The sequence below is a fragment of the Trichosurus vulpecula genome, chromosome 6 (genome assembly GCF_011100635.1).
Source record: "Trichosurus vulpecula isolate mTriVul1 chromosome 6, mTriVul1.pri, whole genome shotgun sequence".
Lineage (NCBI taxonomy): Eukaryota > Metazoa > Chordata > Mammalia > Diprotodontia > Phalangeridae > Trichosurus > Trichosurus vulpecula.
This window is the reverse complement of record NC_050578.1, coordinates 210,563,799-210,584,377: the sequence shown is the minus strand read 5'-3', so window position 1 is coordinate 210,584,377 and position 20,579 is coordinate 210,563,799. Positions and strand designations below refer to the sequence as shown.

General features: G+C 43.2%; 1 protein-coding gene across 1 annotated transcript in view; it reads left to right on the top strand.

The window, feature by feature from the left end:
- The window catches only part of CFAP99 (cilia and flagella associated protein 99), a 173,994-nt gene that overhangs the window by 103,612 nt on the left and 49,803 nt on the right, over nt 1–20,579 (top strand). Inside the window, exons 7-8 of the mRNA XM_036765417.1 lie at nt 2,640–2,817; nt 3,749–3,829. Of these exons, the coding sequence (XP_036621312.1) occupies nt 2,640–2,817; nt 3,749–3,829 (259 nt within the window). The remainder of the gene's footprint in view (nt 1–2,639; nt 2,818–3,748; nt 3,830–20,579) is intronic.

The window sequence follows — 20,579 nt, the reverse complement described above, 5'->3', positions numbered from 1 at the left end:
CCAAGGTCTTCAGACCTCGTCCAGGCTACACACATGCCTCATAACTAGAGCTGACAAGCCACGGATGAGGGCAAAATTCCTCCCTGGTCTCCCAACAAAGAATGCTTATTCTCGGCTCTCCTCCTCCCCACACATGCAGATGCCTACTGACATCACTGAGAGAATTTGCCCTAAATTTAGAGACTTTTCTCATTTCTCTGCATTGCAGCCTTGGTCTCAGGGCCAGAGCAATGACTGGAATAGCTGAGTCCCTGAATATTTTTGCGTGGTTCACGCAAATCACCTCCAAGGTGTGGGGAGAGAAGAGAAATGAGGATCTGTCATCCAGGGTAGTTTTAATTTAAATACTAAGCATTAAAATGAAAGTCAACAGAAAAACAGGGCCAGGAGAGGCAAGAGTTGGCTGTTCCATCAGCACCACCTTCTGTTTCCCAATTTCTAGTTTTTCTATTCAATCTCACCTCGTCTTTGGTGTCTTAAGTTTAATAAAATTGTGCCCTGAACAAATCCATCCACTGGCTCCTTTTTGAACACTCTGAGCACAATGGATAGCCTTGTGATTCAATGAATTGCCATTATTTCAGACGGCAGTTGCCAGCTCTTTTTATTAGGTTAATAACCCCCTCTGTTTACTGTCTATTAGATGGTCGCACAGTGAATTCAGATAATCTCTTAATCAACATGATTAAGACACCGTTGCTCTCACTCACATACTTCAACTTAGCTAATAATGGCCACCTTGGCTTCAAAGCACAGATAGAAGGCATTTAGTAAATAAACAGAATTAATGGTGAGCAGTAGCATGGAGTAGTGGGTAGAGAGCCAGGCTTAGAGCCAGGAAAACCTGAATTCAAGTCCTGGCCCTGATGCATGCTATCATCGTGACCCTGGGCAAACCACTGTATTGTCCTCTGGTGACTAGCAAATGTATGTACGTTGGTGAGGATTTGTGATCCATATTTTAAGTAGCTATAGACCTATAGAGTAGTTTAAACCTGGGGTAGCCTTGGTGAGGAGACCTAAGTGTGATTTATTGAATAGTTTCAGGTGTGTCTGACTCTTCATGACCCCATTTGAGGTTTTCTTGGCAAAAATACTGGAGTGGTTTGCTATTTCCTCCTCCCTCATTGTACAGATGAGGAAACTGAGGCAAACAGAGTTAAGTGACTTGCCCAGGGTCACACAGTAGGTTTCTGAGGCCAGATTTGAACTCAGGAAGATGAGTCTCCCTGACTCCAGGCCCAGCACTCTACCCACTGCACCACTTAGTAAGAGCTAACATTTATTTGTTGTAATATCTTAGTTACAAGATATTAGGGGCCAATAATATCTTTCATCTGCTCTTCACAATATGTAGTATATCTGGGTTGTTAGAGAGCTACCCACAAACTGCTTTTCTAAGGGCTTGGTATTCAAGACCCCTCCATATTCTCTAGGCTCCTGCAGCAGATTGATCCTCCTATTCATCTTTCCACTCTACAAGCCCCATGTTTTCCCACATCTGTGGGAACTAGCTTCTGCCAGTCCCTGAGCCCAGGATGCTCTCCTATCCATAGGGTATCCTCATCTCCCTCTCACCCATTGGTTGGTATAGTTTGGGTTTGGGAGTGGGGGTGTAGGGCAGGAACAGAGAAAGAGGCTGGTAATCCAATACTTATTGGAAAGTTTTAATATTATTTTATTTATTATTAATGAATAGTAATTATAGCAAAACCCAATTCAAATATCACCTCCTCCATGAGGACTTTCCTAAGCTCAACCTTCTTCCCTCACACAGCACTATGTATGCATCTCTCTGGCGTATTTGTCATGTAGAGTGTATCATCATTATCTGTGCATGTTTTATATCTCTGCTAGACTATAAGCTCCATGAGGGCAGGGACTATTTTATTTAAAGAGCAGGTCCAACCAAGTCTCTCTCCCTCCCTCCTTCTCTCTCTCCCTCACACACACACACACACACACACACACACACACACACACATACACACACACACACTCATTAAACTCCAACGGCTCCCTCTTACCTCCAAGATCAAATATAAAATGCTGTGTTTGGCATTCAAAGCCCTTAATAACCTTGCCCCTTCCTACCCTTCCAGTGTTCTCACACCTTACTCTTTGCCTCATAGCCTTCAATCCAGCAACACTGGCCTCCTGGCCATTCCAGAAACAAGATACTCTACCTCTCAGCTCAGGGTATTTTCTCTGGCTGTCCCCCATTCCTGGAATGCTCTCCCTACTCCACTTTATCTACTGACCTCCCTGGTGTCCTTTAAGCCCCATCTAAAATCCCTTCTTTTACTGGAAGCCTTCCCAAACACCTCCTAATTCTAGTGCATTCCCCAACTGCTAATTACTTCCTATTTATCTTATATGCAGCTTGATTTGTATATATTTTTGCATGTTCTCTCCCCCATTAGATTGTAAGCTCCTTCAGGGTAGGGACAGTCTTTTGCCTCTTTTTGTGCCCCCAGTGTTTAGCATCATCCCTGACACATAATAGATTCTTAACTTGTTAATGCTTATTCATTGATTGATTTAACCTTTTGTCTAGTACAACAGTCTAAACAAACCAGTTGCTTGATGTTTGTTGACCAACTGAATTGACTCTTTTCTCTTGTTGCCCTTGTTTCAAGATGGGAACCAGAAATACAAACGCTGATTGACTACCTGAGTGATGTAATAGAGAACAGGTCAGTCCTGCACGTAAAGTTCCCAAAGTTAACCAAGCCGAAGGAGTTTAATTTGACCATCCCAAAGCCCAGAGGCATTCTAGCTCCTGATGTACTTCCTGTTCTGAAGAAGCCAGAACCAGTAAGTATTTACTACTTTAGCAGTTCACATGAATGTTTATGCAGTCCTAATATAAGAGGATAAGGACTTAACTAGAAGAAAACCACTAATGGTCAACCCCTGCCTCCTAAGGAGGGGCTGGGATCTGATGTGTGCTTGTGATAGGCTCCTAGGGAAATGATGATCCCAGGGGAAAGCATAGAGCCCATGTTGTGATCCTAGACAGTCGGCAAGACATTACACAGGGTCCTGTCAAGCCAGAGTTCATAGGTTCATAGATTGAGTTCTGGAAGGAACCTAGAGATCACCTAATCTGACCTTTTCATTTTAGATATTATTGAATTAAGGCCCCAGGGCAGCTAGGTGGTACAGTGCAGGATAGAATGCCAGGCCTGGAGTCAGGAAGACTCAAGTTCAAATCTGGCCTCAGATACTTACTAGATGAGTGACCCTGGACAAGTCACTTAACCCTGTTTGCCTCAGTTTCCTCATCTGTAAAAGGAGCTAGAGAAGGAAATGGCAAACCTCTCCAGTATCTTTGTCAAGAAAACTCCCAAATGGGGTCACAGAGAGTCAGGCAGGACTGAAAATAGTTGAACAACACTGCTGCTGGTGTCATGGTCTGGCCATGGAGTTGGGACACACGGTCAGCTGGCAACAGTTTTGTCAACTCACTGTTACAAGGAACACGGGAGTCTCAGCCAAACAAAACAGAAGCAGAGGAGTCTAACTCAAAAGCTGCATTTTTCAGGACAGGATTTCTGAAGTACAAGTGAATGGTAGCTTTACGCTCATCAGCCTTGCATGCTTCATTGTATGAGGGCTCCCTAAGATGAAAATAAGGATTGTTGGGATTATTCGTGTTATGGACCAAAGTGTTTCTTTTAAGACTGCTGCTTGGTGTTTTCATATTGGTGTACTTAATAATCTAAGTGGATGACACCTCGAACAGGTACCCCGGAGCACCTATAACCATCCAAAAATACAGAAAGAACTGGGCATAATCAAGCAAAAGAATCGCCGAAGGGCAGAGGTAAGATACAGTCTCTTTATTTCTCCTCGTGCAGCTGCTAAGGAAAGTCTGTAGGGCATTAAGTCAACAAATGCAGTGGGACTGTTATTGAAGAGCTGACATTTCTAGGAGAGCCGTATAGCCGACAGAGTGCTTTTCTCCAATAGCCAAAGGAGTCGTCGGATTGAGAGTTGAAAGGGATTTTAGAGATCAGCTAGTCCCCTCCTTTTACAGATGAGTGAAAACCATGATCTGTAAATGAAGTAGCTCCTGACAGAGCTTAGATCTGAACCCAGGTCTCCTTACTGCAAATTTATTTCTCTTCCTACACGGCCTGTTGCTTCTTGAGGAAGTGAGTGTGTATGGCGATCCCATTTTACAGATAAGGAAAGTTCAGAAAACTGAAAGGATTTGTCTCAGGTAATGCCACTAGTGTGTTTTATGTCTAGATTTAAAACATCGGTTTTCTGGATTTCAGTCCAGTGTTCTTTCCATGAAACACCAGTGTCTCTGGTACAATCGCTAGTGCTGGTACATTCTCTAAGTCTGTTGACCACCAAAGCTGTCATTTATTTTAAACGCTTTGTGGTAGTAGCCCAAATATGAGTAAGTGGTTACTATCTACACTTGAACTTCACAGAAATCCCCCAAATGATGGATTTCTATCCGACATGCCTGCTAAGGTTTCTAAATTAAAACCCTGTACGTGATCATGCTACATGAGCCACAGACCAGGAAGACTGTCCTCTATTCTAATCACAGGACACTCAGAGCAAGGTTCATCTCACCCATATTTAATTAAGGACCTACTTAATCACTATGGAGCTGTATGCTAGGAATAAGTGGAAAGGAGGTCATATAAATAAATGGCTGTAATTGTTTACACCATCAGCCAAACAAGGCAGTTGATCTGTGGGAGAAGAAAGGCAGAGAATTCTACAGACAGCTCCAAGGTAGATGGCAGCTTTTCTCCCACTCGGAGGCTGCCTGATGGTAACTTTTTATAAAAGCAAGGAGAGCCGGGCCTCTCGGCTTCTATTTCAGGCTCTCCCACATTATACCACATTTGCAAAAGGAAAACGAAAGGTGGGCAATCAGAATGGTAAAGGGACTCAAGCGCATGTTTTATGAGGAGCTTTAGAAGAAGCTTTAGCTTGGAGAAGAGAACACTTGATGGGACCTGAGATTTTGTTGCTGTTCAGTTGTTTTCAGTGGCAAAGACACTGGAGTGGTTTGCCATTTCCTTCTCCAGTCCATTTTACAGATGAGGAACCTGAGGCAAACAGGGTTAAGTGACTTGCCCAGGGTCACACTGCTAATAAGTGTCTGAGGCAAGATTTGAACTTAGGAAGAAGAGTCTTCTTGACTCCAGGCCAGGCCCTCTATCCACTGCCACCTAGCTACCCTACTTGATAGATATCTTCATGTATTTATCCAGAGTTAATACAGGGGATAAACTATTAAGCTTGGTATGTTTAGTCCCAGAGGGAAGAACCAGCAGTGATGGGTGGAATTGCAAAGAGAGAAATTTATTCATATCAGAAAAACAAACAAACAAAAACCCACTTCTTAACAAATCAAGCTGTTCAAAAGTAGTAAGGACTGCCTTGGGAGGTGCAGGACTTCCCCCTTTTTTGAGGTCCTCAAGCTAGGGCATGTAGGTGGTGCAGTGGAGTACCAGCCCTGGAGTCAGAAGGACCTGAGTTCAAATCTGGACTCAGGCACTCACTAGCTGTGTGACCCTGGGCAAGTCAAGTCATGTCAGCCTGACTGATGGTAATTTGCCTCAGTTTCCTCATCTGTAAAAAGATCTGGAGAAGGAAATGTCAGACCACTCCAGTACCTCTGCAAAGAAAACCCCAAATGGGGTCCCGAAGAGTCGAACATGACTAAAATGACTCAACAACCATGGCAAACTAAAACTGATTAACCACTTGTTGCATATGTTATGGTAAGGATTTTTTAAATGTGTGACTTGGGCTAGGTGGACCCTGAGGTGCCTTCCAGCTCTCCAAAAAAACTGGGTGAGATGTTCTCATAGTGAAGCAATGTGACTATGGACCTTTGGTGTTCCTGGATTCCTTCATGTTGTGTGTGTCCCTGGAGAAGACCTTTGTGCCAGCCTGTGCTGTGAGTTGCCTAAGGCCTTGGGCACAGAGAACGTTGAAAGGTGTAACAGTGATAATGTTGTCACCCAGTTGATGATGGCTGGATTGTTGGCAATGCATTATGAGGCCTTCCCTATTTTCTTGGGTATGCCTGTGTCATAGGAAATTGGACCTTGGTAGCAATTCACATGACACTTACATAGCAACATTTCATGCTTAATTTTTAGCTTTAGATTTCTAATATCTGTACTCCATAGCAGTCACCATCACAGCAGTTCAGTACCTTACTGCAGCAGCTGTTCTCTTGCTCCTCAATACTACCTCCATACCCCATGACAAAGATATCCAAATGCATCCCCATTAAACCAGCCCCCTCTTACACCATTTCTCCAATTGTTCTTGACCTGCTGTCCATAGCTTCATGTTCCCTACTGCTATATGTGACTCTCCTAAGGGCTAGGGAGCTGAAATTTGGGGCCATGAAGCTGTGGATTGCCTCCGATAATATAATGGTCAGTATGCAGAAAGCTGTGCAGGGGAAGGAAATACACAGGTCAAGGCTGACAGCTCAGAGGTGGGTGGAGGGACCCAGTAAGGATGGGGTATGTATCCCTGGCATTTGGAAGTCTTAAGGGCCATGGATCAGGTTTAAGAGATGGGTGGTATTGGGACTACAGAAATCCAGGCACTCTGCAATCTTTTTTATCTTCTACCATCAAGAAGGCAAGAAGGCAGCAGCCACCACCAATAGTTTGACCAAGGGCACCAAGCTTCCTCCCATTCTGAGGCCTCCCTGCACTCAAACCAAAATACCACTCTATGACAGTCAGCTGACTGAGGTATTCCAGGGATGCTGTTCCAGCATAATCATTAGTATGAACTCTTGCCCTTCCGTTTCTAATGAGACCCTTCATAGGACCAAGTTTTTAGTTATTACCAGCTAGCTGGTTCATGACCACCTTTGGAGCTGGGCATCCCACACCCTTTTTTCGTTCATCTGGAAGCAGACCATAGGTCTCTCCCAGAATAGGGACTGAGGTCCTGATGATCTCTCCATGGCCCAGGAGCCCCTCGTGATCCTAGGCTCACACAGACTGGGTGCGATCCTAATAACCACAAGAAGTCCTTCTGTCTCATGGGCTCCTTGCTTCCACCCAGAGCTGACTCCAGGAAAATCTCCAAAGATAGCTCACCTTTTGCCTCTGTTTCCACAGACACAGGTAAAGAGGAGACGGGTAGACAGTGCAGATCTCCTAAAAGACGACATCTATCTCTCCCCGCACAAATGTAAATGGCAAAAGGGATTCATGGAAGTCTATAAACAGACACAGAAAACACAGAAAGCCTCACAGTAGTCTATGAGTTCACCTCAGAAGGACATTTAACTTGGAAGTGCCACCAGGACACCCCTTTGACATTTCGTGAAATACCTCTGTGCCACAGAATCCTGCACAGTCACTCCCACACTCATGATGCCACTCTGTGTAGACATAGACAGGGCTGCTGAATAAGCAACAACCTTCTCATAGAAACTCTCACTGTCTGAAAAATTCATTATAATAATAGGAGGTGGCAACATCTCAGTCTTTTGCCTCCTCACAACGTGGCTTTAACCCTAGAAGTTCCTCTGCTTGTAGGGCTTAATGGGTGATCGTCTGTCTCCAAGAAACACACTTAAAATGTTTCAGGAAATCCCCTTCTCCATAGGGGTTACCCTTAGGTCATTAAAAAATATATTTTGATAGCTTTTCTCCAATATAATTGGTCTCCTTTGTAATCCTATGTATTTTATTTTGTGCGTTAAAAGCATGATTCTGAAAAGCAGTATATAGGCTCTAGCAGACTGCCAATGTTACCCATGACCAAAAGGGTTAAAAACTTCTGCTTTAGAGGGGGCCCTAGAAGAACATCCAAACTCTTGACTTTGGACTGTCCACAAGAAAATACTCAAGGCTGATGTTGCCCAAGAAATCTCCCTTCGCTGGCTGAGAGACTACATCATTGGGTCATGATGCCTAGAAAATCAGAGGAGATTGAGGTTCAAGAACATTGTCCAAGAAACCTCCCTTCAGGCTAAATGAACATGCACATACCAACTTCTTGCTATGGACTTCTGCAAAATTCTCTTCTGGACCAAGCTGCTGCCATCTCATAGACTGGTAGGGTCCACTCTCTGATCTCTGACCAGTGCTCAGAGAGCTGGAGGCATGCACACAGCTCTCACATGTTTCTGCCCCAAGGCTGTCATGTGCCTACTGGAAGAATAACAATGTCTATGCATGGGCTTTTGAACCAGGAAAAGATAAAAACTGGAAGACTGAGCAAATCTGTCAGCTTACTTTTTCAGAAGCGAAAGAGAAGAAAGCAGCATCTCCTCCAAGAAGCTCTGGTCACCTCTATCCCCCACCTCCCTGGTCAGTGAGTCATGATAGAGACAGGCCCAGGCCCTGCAACCCAATCAGGAGCCATCCCACCCTCTCAACAAGACACCAGTGGGTATGTCCATCTACTCCATGGAGACAAAGGCTCACCTCCGTGTAAGTTCATCATGTCCAAATAACCACCTTGATCAGCACCCTTTACACACACGTGAGCAACTACAAGTAATAGAAGCCATAAGGAAGTGGCCCCTTGCAAGAGCTTCAGACACTGAAGCCAGAGAGGAGGCTCTGTTCTGGGGTCATGCTAGGAGCAGTGGTGCCACCAGCACATGGACAGGCAGGCAAAGGGAATTGGTAGAGGAAGGGTACAAGAATAATTTCATGATTTCTACCACTTTGCAAACCAACCCCACCCCAAGAGAAATTGCTAAATAAAGTGATTAGAAGGATAAATTGCAAGACTGGGATGAAAAATTAAGGAATAGGAAGTAGTCCTGCGTGAAACTAAAAAGCTGACACCCCTTACATAATGCCAGCTTCCCTCCCATATAAGCCATGAGCTGTTCTCTGCCCTGCCCCTGTACTTACCTTGGGAAGTGGCTTTCACCTCCAGCCGACAACTCCAGGAGAGTAAAGGCTTCAGTGGCACTCTGATGGCTACAGGGTTTTCAGAAGGTTCAGTTGGCAGAGGAGAACACACAGAGTGACCTTTTAACAGCAGCTAGTGTGTCCGTTTTTGTGCCCCCCCAAAAAGGCTGTTTTCACTATTCAAGTATCATAAATCATTATTCATTCCAAAGTGGAAAAAAAGCCTAGTCTCGTTATCTGGGTCACCATACTCCTTTTCAGGCTGATGGCTGCATCTCTGTGGCCTTCTCAAACGGTCCTGGAAATTTAAGATTTTGTTTTCCTGAGGAAATATGTCTGACTCTTTCATATGGGGAATGTGAAAAAATATTACTCTTTATATGTTTATAGCAGTTTTTTACATGCTCCCCATGTTGTGTGCAGAGCACTGTGGTGAGGGATACATAGGATTCTTGAGCTACAAGTTATCTTAGAAGTCATCAAAGAAGTCTAACCTTCTAATAAATAATAATAGAATAAAAGAGAAGGCAGGATACAGAAGAAAGAAAAAAAAAGAAAGCCTCCGAATTCCAGGGCAGAAGACCTGAGTTCAATCCAAGCCCTGCTACTGATCTGACTCTAATGACTGTGGGCTTCAGTTTCCTACTCTGAAAAGGAGGGAAGAAAGGGTTGGCCTAGATTATGTAAAGGCCCCCTTCCAGCTCTCTAGCTATGTATAATCCTGTAAACACAATTCCAAACCATGGGCTTAGTACCCCAAAACAGAGAGTTAAGAGAGAGAAAGTAAAGCAAGGCAGATTTATAAGCGGGAAATTCAGTAAGAAGGGTAGTCAGGGATGATAGTCAGGGAGACAGGTCCACTTGGAGCCCTGGGTAGAAATGGGTGCCCCAAATCTGGCGGAGTTTTGTGGGGTTCTTATCTGGGTCAAGCAGGAACATGCTTTGGGGGAATGTAGAGCAAGAAGGCTGGACCTAGTCTACTGATGAAGGTTGGAAAGCGGTCCTGATTGATTGAGGATTATAGCTGTACACTGCATTACTCCCAAAAAAGCAAGCATTGTTTACGTAGGGCTTTTAACATTTCACAGACCACTTCACATGTCATCTCATCAGGTCCTCAAAACAATCTGGGAGGTGGGTTCTATGATTATCCCCATTTTGCAGATGAGAAAACTGAGGCTGAGAGCAGTTAAGTGGCATGGCCAGAGTGACTCAGCTAGTGATAAATGTCTGGACACCATAAACCTCACCAAGGATGGGCTAGTTGGACAAGTACACACCAACATCAAATGCAGCATGGAATCCAATCAGGAAAAGGGCAGAAATGCTAAAAATCCCTTCCCTGCACACCAGCCCCAGCTGAAAAAACACGTAGGCCTGTGTATTGTCCTGTGTCCTCCCTCCAACTGGTAAAGCCTTAATAGTATAAGGGAGACTGTAGACACGGGAAAAAAAATCTGTGATAATAACCCAAATAAAACATGCAAATGAAAAATGTCAGAGGGCCTTGACTTCAAATTGCAGCTCCCAGCTGGAGGCCTTCAGATCTTCCTAGGCTCATCCTTTCCCCTCCCTGTCCTCCTCACTCCACCCCTACTCCAAACCAGCCTGTTTTCATAATGTTCTCATGCTACGTGCAGAAACTGGCTGATTTTCTGCCAGTGGGAATCATACAGGAGACAGAATGCATCACTTTAGATAATCAATCTGAGGCTCCAAGCTATAAGTCAGGTCTAGTTCAGGGCCGAGAAGTTGTCATCCCAGACCCCCCAGATGCCCTCCCCAAACGATAACACTCTAGTACTGCAGGATTTTTTATCCTTGAAGGGGAGCAAGGCCTTTCAGACCTAGTCTCCCAAACCAGGAAAGCAAGGAGCCTACACAGAGTGCTAATCCAAAAAATAAAATAAAATAAAGGTCATTGTGTTCCTGGCAGCATGTCCTGCATCAGATGCTAGACCGAAAGTGATGACATTAATTCTGAATTTAAATTCCAAAGGCAGTTGACCATCTCCTCAGGGCAGGCAAGTCAGCTGACCTGAAAACCACCTTGCATGCAGACTAGAATGGGCAGAGAGCTAAAGGAAAAGGTATCTAGTAGGACCTGGGAGCTCCCTCATCTATAGCATTAGTTTTCAAAGTAGACTATTCTGGTAGCAGATGTATTTTTCTTTCCTAGTCCCATTATTTATGTAAGGAAATTCCTAGTGAGGAAATTTCGTATGCTAAAGTGAATCAGCAATTGTTCTGCAGTTTGAGAGGGCTGCCATGGACACCAAGAGGTTTAGTGACTTGTCCAGGATCACACAGCCAGTATGTGTGAGGAGCAGAAAAGGGTATTTTTAAAAAATTTGTCTTCATTTTCAGTTCCAAATTTTCTCCTTCCATCCATCCCCCACTCATTGAGCAGGCAAGAAATAATATGCCCATATATGAAGTCATGCAAAACTTATTTCCACATTAGCCACATTGCAAAAAAAGGCAATGAAAATAAATGAAGGGAAAAAATGCTTCTGTCTGTGCTCAGAGACCATTAGTTCTCTCTTTGGAAGTGTATGGCATTTTTCATTGAGGCCTTTGGAACTGTTGTGGATCACAGTATTGATCAGAGCAGCTAAGGCTTTCACAGTTGATCATCATTATAATATTGCTGTTGTTATGTTCATTGTTCTCCTGGTTCTGCTCACATCACTTCAGATCAGTTCATTATAAGTCTTCCCTGGTTTCTCTGAAACCATCCCCTTCATCATTTCTTACAGCACAATAGTATTCCATCACAATCATATTGCATAACTTGTTCAGCCATTCTCCAGTTGACGAGCATCCCCTCAGTTTCCAATTCTTTGCTGCCACCAAAAGAGCAGCTATAAATATTTTTGTACATATGAGTCCTTTTCCACTTGCCACCAAATAGATGTATGAAAATGTTTTGGTGTGTGATACCAAAGGTCATCCCCCTTCAATGAAAGCCATGAATAGAAACATTTTAAAGAGCCTTAATAAAATCAGATGATGAACTTCCTGCAACCACATTAAAACCACCATTAAAAGAAGAAAACATGAAATTCCATTCAACAACCTCTGTTAAGTGACTACTGTGCTCAGAGCTGAGGATACCCAAGTAAACAGGTAGTCCTTGCCCGTGAGGAGCTTACAAAGTAATTGGAGGGAAAAGACTACACAAATAACTCTAACAAGAGAGAGTGGGATTAGTGCAAAGGAGAGGTCCTTAAGAAATGTATTTAAGAAACATTTAAAGGCAGCTAAGTGGCACAGTGAGTAGAGCACCGGTCCTGGAGTAAGGAGGACCTGAGTTCAAATTCGGCTTCAGACACTCGACACACTTACTAGCTATGTGACCTTGGGTTAGTCACTTAACCCCAATTGCCCTGCCTTCTCCCCTCCAAAAATAGGAAAAAAGAAACAATTAACTGAGGACCAAAGGCATCAGAGAAGTCTGCCTGAAGGTGTTATTACCTGCACTGGGTCTTGAGGGAAGGGATGGGGCCTCAACACAACAGAAGTTAGACATGGCAGGCAGGAAGAGAGTCATAAGAGTTTCCCTAGAATTAAAAAGCACCTTGGTGGGAAAGCTGGAACATGGCCAGAGGAGGGCAGTGAACAGAACGGTGGGCAGTGAACAGAATGGTAAAGGAACTGAAAACAACTTAGGACGATTCTTTGAAAAAACTGGGAATATCTAACAGGAGGAAGAGAAAACTTACTTGGTGAGAAGGGAGAGGGAAGGACATAGTAACTGCCTTCGGGTATTTGAAGGGCTGGCACATGGAGAAGGGAAATGATAATTCCATCTGTCCTGCATTGTCCAGGAGGACAGAATTTAGGAATAGTGGGTGGAAATTGTAAGGTGGTAAATTTCAGCTTGATAAAAGGAAAAATGCTCCAACAACCAGAGTTATCCAAACATGCAATGGCTGCTTTGAGAGGGTAGTGAGTGTGATGCAAAATGGAAACCAGTCTGGATTTGGCATTAGAAGAGCTGGGTTTGAATCCTTAATGTACCAGTTAGTCCTAATGAGACCTTGGAAAAGTTCCCCTCTTTAGGCCTTCGTTTCCTCAACTATAAAATGAGAGAGTTGGAGTAGGGGGCTTCTAAGGTCCTCCTACTATCTGTTTTGCATGTGTCCTATACCTGTACATATATGTACCTATGCACATAGCATATAGACACGTGTTATTTTCATCCTTAGAATGTAAGGTCAAGGGCTATTCGGCATTTGTCTTTGTATGCCCAACATTCAGTACGGTGCCTGACACTTCATAAATGGCTTGGTGTTATTTTTCTTCTTTATTGATTTGGTTGATTGAGGTAACTATGTACAGATGCCTTAAGAGTTGGTCAGTTCTACCTCATCTTCCATTTTCTGACTCAGGAGCCTGGATTTTAAATCAAAGGACCTGGATACTGAGTCCCACATTTTCCTGAGACTGCAAACTTTGGCCTGTCACTTCTCCTCTCTGACCCTCAGTTTCCTCATCTGTAAAGTGAAGGGACTGGATCAGGTGACTCTTTTAGCTCTGAATCTGTGGTCCATGTTTCTTGGATCATCTGTGCCCAACAAATCCTAATGCTTTGGCATGAACCGGCTACAGCAGCATTCATCATTAGATCCAGCCTGCCTCCCTTGTCCTTGAAGGTGTTCTACTTGGGTTGGTTCCCAAATTGTATTTTTTGAACTGTCTGCACAGCATTTTGTAGCAAACGATTAACTCTCTCCTTGTTCCAGGCTTCATTTCCCTATCTCTATTGTTTCAACCATTAGCATTCTTAGGGAAAAAAAGAGCTTCATCCTACATTTGCTAAAAGGGGCTTGACTCAATGGCAACAGGCCAGTCTAGATAAGCCTTCTTTACCCAATTGCTAGGGTCCCACGGTTACTGATTGCAAGGGTCCTGAGACTTCTAACCAAACCCCGGGAGGAAACAGAGAAGAGTTCAGAAGGTATCATCAAGGATGCAGTTGTCACTGACCTTGTACCATGGTCATCATTGACTGCCATTTTGTGCCTAAGACGTACTGAAACTTACAGCACAGTCCAACATACAAGACTCCCTCCCCCAGACTCCTCTCCACCTCCCCTCCCCATGGAAAAACACACATGGAAAAGCCATGCAGAGAAGCCATGTCTAGACGTGCATTGCTGTACTGCAAAGACATCTAACTTGTTCTTCCTTTCCCTTATTTCAAAACCCATACCTCTGACTAGAGTGTAATGGGCTAACCTAAAACCAACCCAGAGACCTGTGTACTTCCAGTGCAGCTAGGTGACCCAGTGTACTGAATGGGCCTGGAGTCAGCAACAGTTGAATTCAAATCCAGCCTCAGATACTTATTAGCTGCATGACCCTAGGCAAGTCCCTGTGTAACCTAGTTACTTCAGTGTCCTCCTCTGTAAAATGGGGATAATCAATAAACATTTATTAAGACCTTATTATGGGCCAGGCACTGAGCTGGTGATACAAATGAGAAAGAAATAGTCACTGCCCTCCAGGAGTTTACATTCTAATAGTAATAGTACCTACCTGCCAAGAGTTGTTGTGGGGGTCAAATAAGATAATACTAGCAAAGTGCTTTGCAAACCTTAAAGTGCTGCTTAAATGGTAGCTATTATTATTTATACGTCGCTTTCTGGAAGCCTTAAATGAGAAAGAGGCTGGTGCACTCTTTAATTCTTGGAAGCCAGCACTGCCTTGTTGCCCCTGCAAATCAACTTCCCTGCCACCCTGATTATGGTAACAGAAAATCCTTCATTAATACGCTCCTGGCTCTGTGTGACCTCGGGCCAATCTCATCTTGGCCAATTATGCTGGCAATTTGGTGAGCTGGCCTCTGAGGGAAAAGAAACAAGGTATGAGGCAGAATCCACACAAGTATGAATGACAAGGCCAGCCTGGGCCAGGTCCCAGGGTTGATTTCTTGGGATGGGACAAGATTCAAGGGATTGATGAGATGATAGAAAACTGATTGATGATCAAGAGTAGATACTCAAGCTAACAGGCAAAAGTACTGGAGAAGTACAGGATGTGAGATACCAGAAGAGGAAGGGGAGCCTGTCAATCTGATGAAAGCTATCTTCCCCAGAGTTTCACTTTCATTGTAAGTGTTCCCACTTCACCCAGCCTGTAGTGATGTGCCCACACCAGCTCCCACACCATCTCAGGCTGGCTCTGCTATGCCCACTCTGGGCTCAGCCAGCTAAGCTTGGGCAGGTTTATCCCAGGGGGAAGCAATGGAATGTGTGAGGGCTGTGAACCAGCACAGGTGTGAATAATCAGAGCTCATTTAATAGCAAAATCCTGTCACCTGCTCCCCAAATCTGAAGCGGACCAAAGCCGCCATGGAGAGAGAAGAAGCTACGGTGGCTGTCTGAGGGACTTGTGGGTTGGCAAGAAAGGCCCCAACATCAGCAGGCCCAAGGCGGCCCAAAGAGCCCCAAGAAGCATGGAGCAAGATCATTAGTTCCCTGGGACTGTTGCAAAGACTGTATTATTAATAACAGTGACAATAATAACAAGAACATGAGGGGCTTCAGCACCCCCACCCATAACAAAAACAACTGACGTTTCTATGGTACTTTATGGTTTACAAAACACTTCACTCGTGATAGCTCATTGTAAACCCACAACTCCTCAAAGGGACCCAGGCAAGAATTGTTATCCCTGTGTTATGAATGAGTAAACCGAGACCCAGAAAGGTTAGGTGATTTACCCACAACCACACGGGATGGAATGGCAGATCTGGGAAGGTGCCAGACTAGCCCTGAAAGGACAAAAACACCAGATAATTTTTCCTCGAAGATCATGTGGCAGGCATGAGGCCCTGGCTTCTTCCTGCTTTCCAATTTTTCACAGGGAGAGTTGACAGGAAGTATATCATGCTCTGTTGTTACTTTGAAAAGTAATTTCAGTGAAGGAAAATTATCTCTCTCAGGCCTTGGAAAGGGGCTTTAAAATGCCTGTTGTGAAATGTAAGGAAGTTATAAGAATTGTAATGGGTAGCCAGACAATGAAGAGAGAAAATCAGACTTGACTGAAGGGCCTCAGGCTGCAGAAGTAGTTTGAATATGAAAGGATAAAACCACTGGGAGGTCAAAGCTGCCACCTGCCATATTTTGCAGAGAAATCTGCTTACTACTGTGTCAGAAAATGTGACAGAGGATGGGGACAGCATTTGCTGAAGAAAGATCCCATCTGATAGAGAAGCAAGTCTCAGACCCTGGCAGTTACTAATTAGGGCTATCAACAAAATACACCAGTTTGTTTCAGCAAATAATCGAACTTGACTGCTTTATCAAATAATAGATAAGACTTGTTAACAAAGAACACAAACTCATAGAACTAGGAGAGACCTTAGCGATTCACGAATTCTTAGCCTGGAGTTCATTGACACTGCAAGGGTCTGAGAATAGATTGCAGAAGAATTAGATGAGAAAAAAAATTACGTCTTTATTTTCACTATTTTCACTAACATCTAACTGAAATTTAGCATTTCCTTTGATCACAAATGTCACTAACAAACTTGATTCCAAGAAAGGGTCCACAGGTTTCCCCAAAATGCTGAAAGGATCTGTGACACACACACAAAAAGATTAAGAAGCCCTGATTCAGCCCAACCCTTTTATTTTATAGATCAGGAAAATGAGGCCCAGAAAGGGAGAAGGTGCTTGGCCTAAGGTCATAAGAAAATGAAAAAAGTTTACTGTGCAAGTTTTTCTAAAACTGTCTCTTTAGTGAATACATACTGAACTTTCCTCTAAGGAAGGAACACCTAATACTTGGGGCTGATATCCATTAGTAGAATCTCAGCAAGAGTATCAGAAACAAGGTTTATGAGTGTGGACAAATCTGGTTTTTTAAAAAGCCTGTGAACCTAGTTTCTATTTGGAGGGGGCTGATTGGAGGGGGAAGGGAAGGCAATTGAGGTTAAGTGACTTGCCCAAGGTCACACAGCTAGTAAGTGTTAAATGTCTGAGCCTGGATTTAACTCAGGTCCTCCGGACTCCAGGACCAGTACTCTATTCACTGTGCCACCTAGCTGCCACCCAATCCTAGTTTCTAAAAAACAAAAATACCTGTACTCAGTAATTGCAAAATAATCCTCAAAAGAGGAAAGCTTTAGGGGCCATGAATGTAGTTCCCAAAAACCAGGGGAAAAAGAGATTTAAATGCCTCTGAGAAGAGATGAGCAGTGCACCGATTTGACATTTAACCTCACTTAAAGAGAAAGCCAGCTAGTGAAAGAGTCAAACCCTGGCATTGCTGGGAACTCCATTCAAAACCCATTGTTCAGGATTCTGAATAGGCCCTCTGTTGGCCTTCTTATGGAAAATACCAGTCATTATTTAGCACTGGGTGACAATTCCTGTACACTTCTGTACAAGCCCATGGTCTCATGAATTCTGCTGAAAGAAGCCTGGACATAGTCGACCCCACCCTGACCACAGCAGCATTTTTGAGCAGGGATGGGGGTTTGGGGGTGGGGCGGTAAGAACTATTAGTAACTGCCACATAAGGTCTGAGACTTTGGGGAGAGAAACCAAGCCAAACAAATGGTCAGTTCTGAGGCATTCCCTACATTTCGATCCTCTGATCTATCAGCTCAGACTCTCCAGCCTCAAAATCTGCTTTGGGACCAGTCTTTCCTCCTCTCCTCATAAAGCTCCTTGGATGGATCTTGGCACTCTGTAGGCTCCTTGGACCAGCCTAACCTGGCTTTTCAGTTTCTGCTGGTTCTTCTCCCTACCTAAACCTCTTCACCCCTTCTACTCCTTTCTGGAGCTTGGATATTTGCTTAAATACCTATGGGTTGGCTCAACCTTCAGCAGGAAATGAGAGACATCAAATAACCTCAGTTCCTACAATTCTACAGAATCATGGGATTTCTAATGGGGAAGAGTCTTTGTGGGGGTTTCTAGTTCAATCCCCTCCTTTTATACATGAAAAAACTGAGGTCTAAAGAATTGCGGTAATTCACACAAGGTCCCATCATTCAACTGAACTACTCTCATTAAGGTTGCCACCAATCTCTTCATTGCCAACTCTTGACAGCCCTTTTTTAGTCTTCATCCTAATTGATCTCCCTGTAGCCTTTGACACTGTAGGCCACTCTCTCTTCCTGGATACATGGTCCTCCCAGGGTTTTTGTGACCCTGCTCCCTTCTGGTTCTCCTCCTTCAGTGGTGTACAAAATAAATGGGGGAAAATTTAAATAATTAAATCTATTAACATATACAGTAAACCTTTCAAACTTTCATGTCTTTTAAAAATATACAGTGTTCTCACTTTTCTACAGTTATTTGATGTGTACGATTGACATTGACTTCACAAGATTTTGACGCATATTCCTTAAGTTCTCTATCATGAAATCACATACTACATTGGCTATTCAGTATACTTCTAATAAACAGTCTGTTTTCCCAAGTCTAGTCTTAATTATAGGTTTTAAGCGGGATTTAAATAGGCTGTTTTCCCATCAAAGAAGCATAGTTATCCTCATTTCTTGGATAAATTTCTTAAATTTTCATGATAGGTAGTATGATATGAGGCCATGTTGTAGTAATCTATCTCCATATGGGAATTCCTATCATTCCCAAGAAATTCTACTTCTCAGTCTATCAATATATTTATTAAAAATCATCTTTCCTTCAATGGGGAAGAATTTGGAAGTAAAACAATCCCAAAACATTTTGGGGTGGAATTAATGAAGATGCCTAGATGTAATAGGCTCACTTGGACTTCTGATAATGGTTTTAGTATATAGCCTTGAACAAAAAATGAATTTCATCAGTAAAAATTAAATTAAAGTTAAAAAATTATTTTAATAACCTTGGATTCTCCAGTTTTTAAGTACTGTCTTGCCCATGACAACCATTTTTTCTTCCTTATAACAATGACTAATAGTTGTGGGTTTTTTTTTCTTCACTGTTTTTGTCACTTTTCTTCCAACATTAAGAAGCCTATATTGCACTATGGAAGAATCAATACAACCCTGACAGGCACCAGATCTCTCAAAAGGTCTTTGAATATTTTCTGAGAATCATTTAGTTTCTTCTGCTGCAGTACTTTGTCGATTCTTTACATTGCTTTTTGTTTTCAGTGACACTTGCCTCTTTGCTTTGGCATGACTGATCTTGTTTCACTGTGGACTTGAATGAGCCTTGAAATGCTTGACATTCCCATACCAACAGCCATAGCAATATCTCTAACAGTCAATGAAGTGTGCTCTTTAAAAACTACAACTTTTACACACTTCCTCAGAGAAATATCCATTCTAAAACCCACAAAATTAAAAGAAACTTTAAGAAGTTTCCTTGCTCAAGAAACTTCAGTGATCCCATATTGTCTCTAGGAAAACAAACAATCCTGTTTGTCATTAAAAGCCTTTGAAGTCTGACTCCAACCTATTTTTCCAGATTTTCTATTACTCTCCCTCAGACACTCCACATTCCAGCTAAGTTAGCTAACTTATTTTTATCCCATACACAACATTCTTGTCTCCCACCTTTATGCCTTTGCCCAGGCTGTCCCTGATACCTGGAACATTCTCCTCATGCCACTTTTCTGGAATCCCTAGTCTTCTTAAAAGCTCACCTTAAGTGCTACCACTTACAAAAGGCATCTCCTCATCCTGCCAGTTACTAATGCTCTGCCCTCACCAAAAAAACCTCTTTGTATTTAATTATTTGTGTACATGCCATCTTCTGTCAGCAGGATACAAGCTTCTAGAGGAGTAGGACTGCTTGGTATTTACTGCCAGAGTCTCCCAGAACATTATCCAGATCTGTGATTCCATTGATGTAGGAAACATCCAGTGATGAAACTCTCTCTACCAAAGTAGCACCCACTCTTTAATGTGTAGGCTTGGTTTCCCAGGCCTCAGAGAGATTAAATAATTTGCTTAAAGCCACACAGCCAGTATGTATCAAAGGTGGAGGTTCAACCCAGAACTTACCAACTCATCTCTACGTTGACTATTCCAGACTGCTTCTTATCTAATAAGTGCTTAATAAGTGCCTGTCAAATTGAGTTTAATTTAATTTAATTAAACACAGCTGGGGGGTATTGACAGCCATAGTGTTGAGTGGGAGCTAACCCACAGACTACCCTTCATTGAAACTCAAGTAGCATTGGAGTCAGATTGCGAAGAGCTTTCTATGAGACCCTTGGGCAAGAGATGCTGCCCCAGAGACTGAAAATGAGCTTATGGCTTCTTATGGCAAGGCCAGTCCCTGCCCAACTAATCTTATTTGCTTTGTGAACAGCGTTACTGAACTGGTAGAACAGGGGGATGCTGTTCATATCATTTACCTAGATTCTGGCATAGGGATTGATTTAAAAAAAAATCTCTCATGTTATTCTAATGGACAGTATGGAAAGATGTGGGCTAGACATTAGTAAAATTAAGTGAAATCACATCTGCTTGAATGGTTGGACCCAAACAGTAGGCCATTCATAAGCTACCATTGGCAGCTAGCAAGACAGTGGATAGAGTATTAGGCCTGGAGTTAGGAAGATCTGCATTCAAATCCAGCCTCAGACACTAACTTGTGGTGTGACCTTGGGCAAACTGCCTGCCTCAGTTTCCTCCAATGTAAAATGGGGATAACAGCACCTACCTCACAGGGTGGGGTGTATGGGGTGTTCTGGAGGACTAGCACCTCTGGTGTGAGGGCT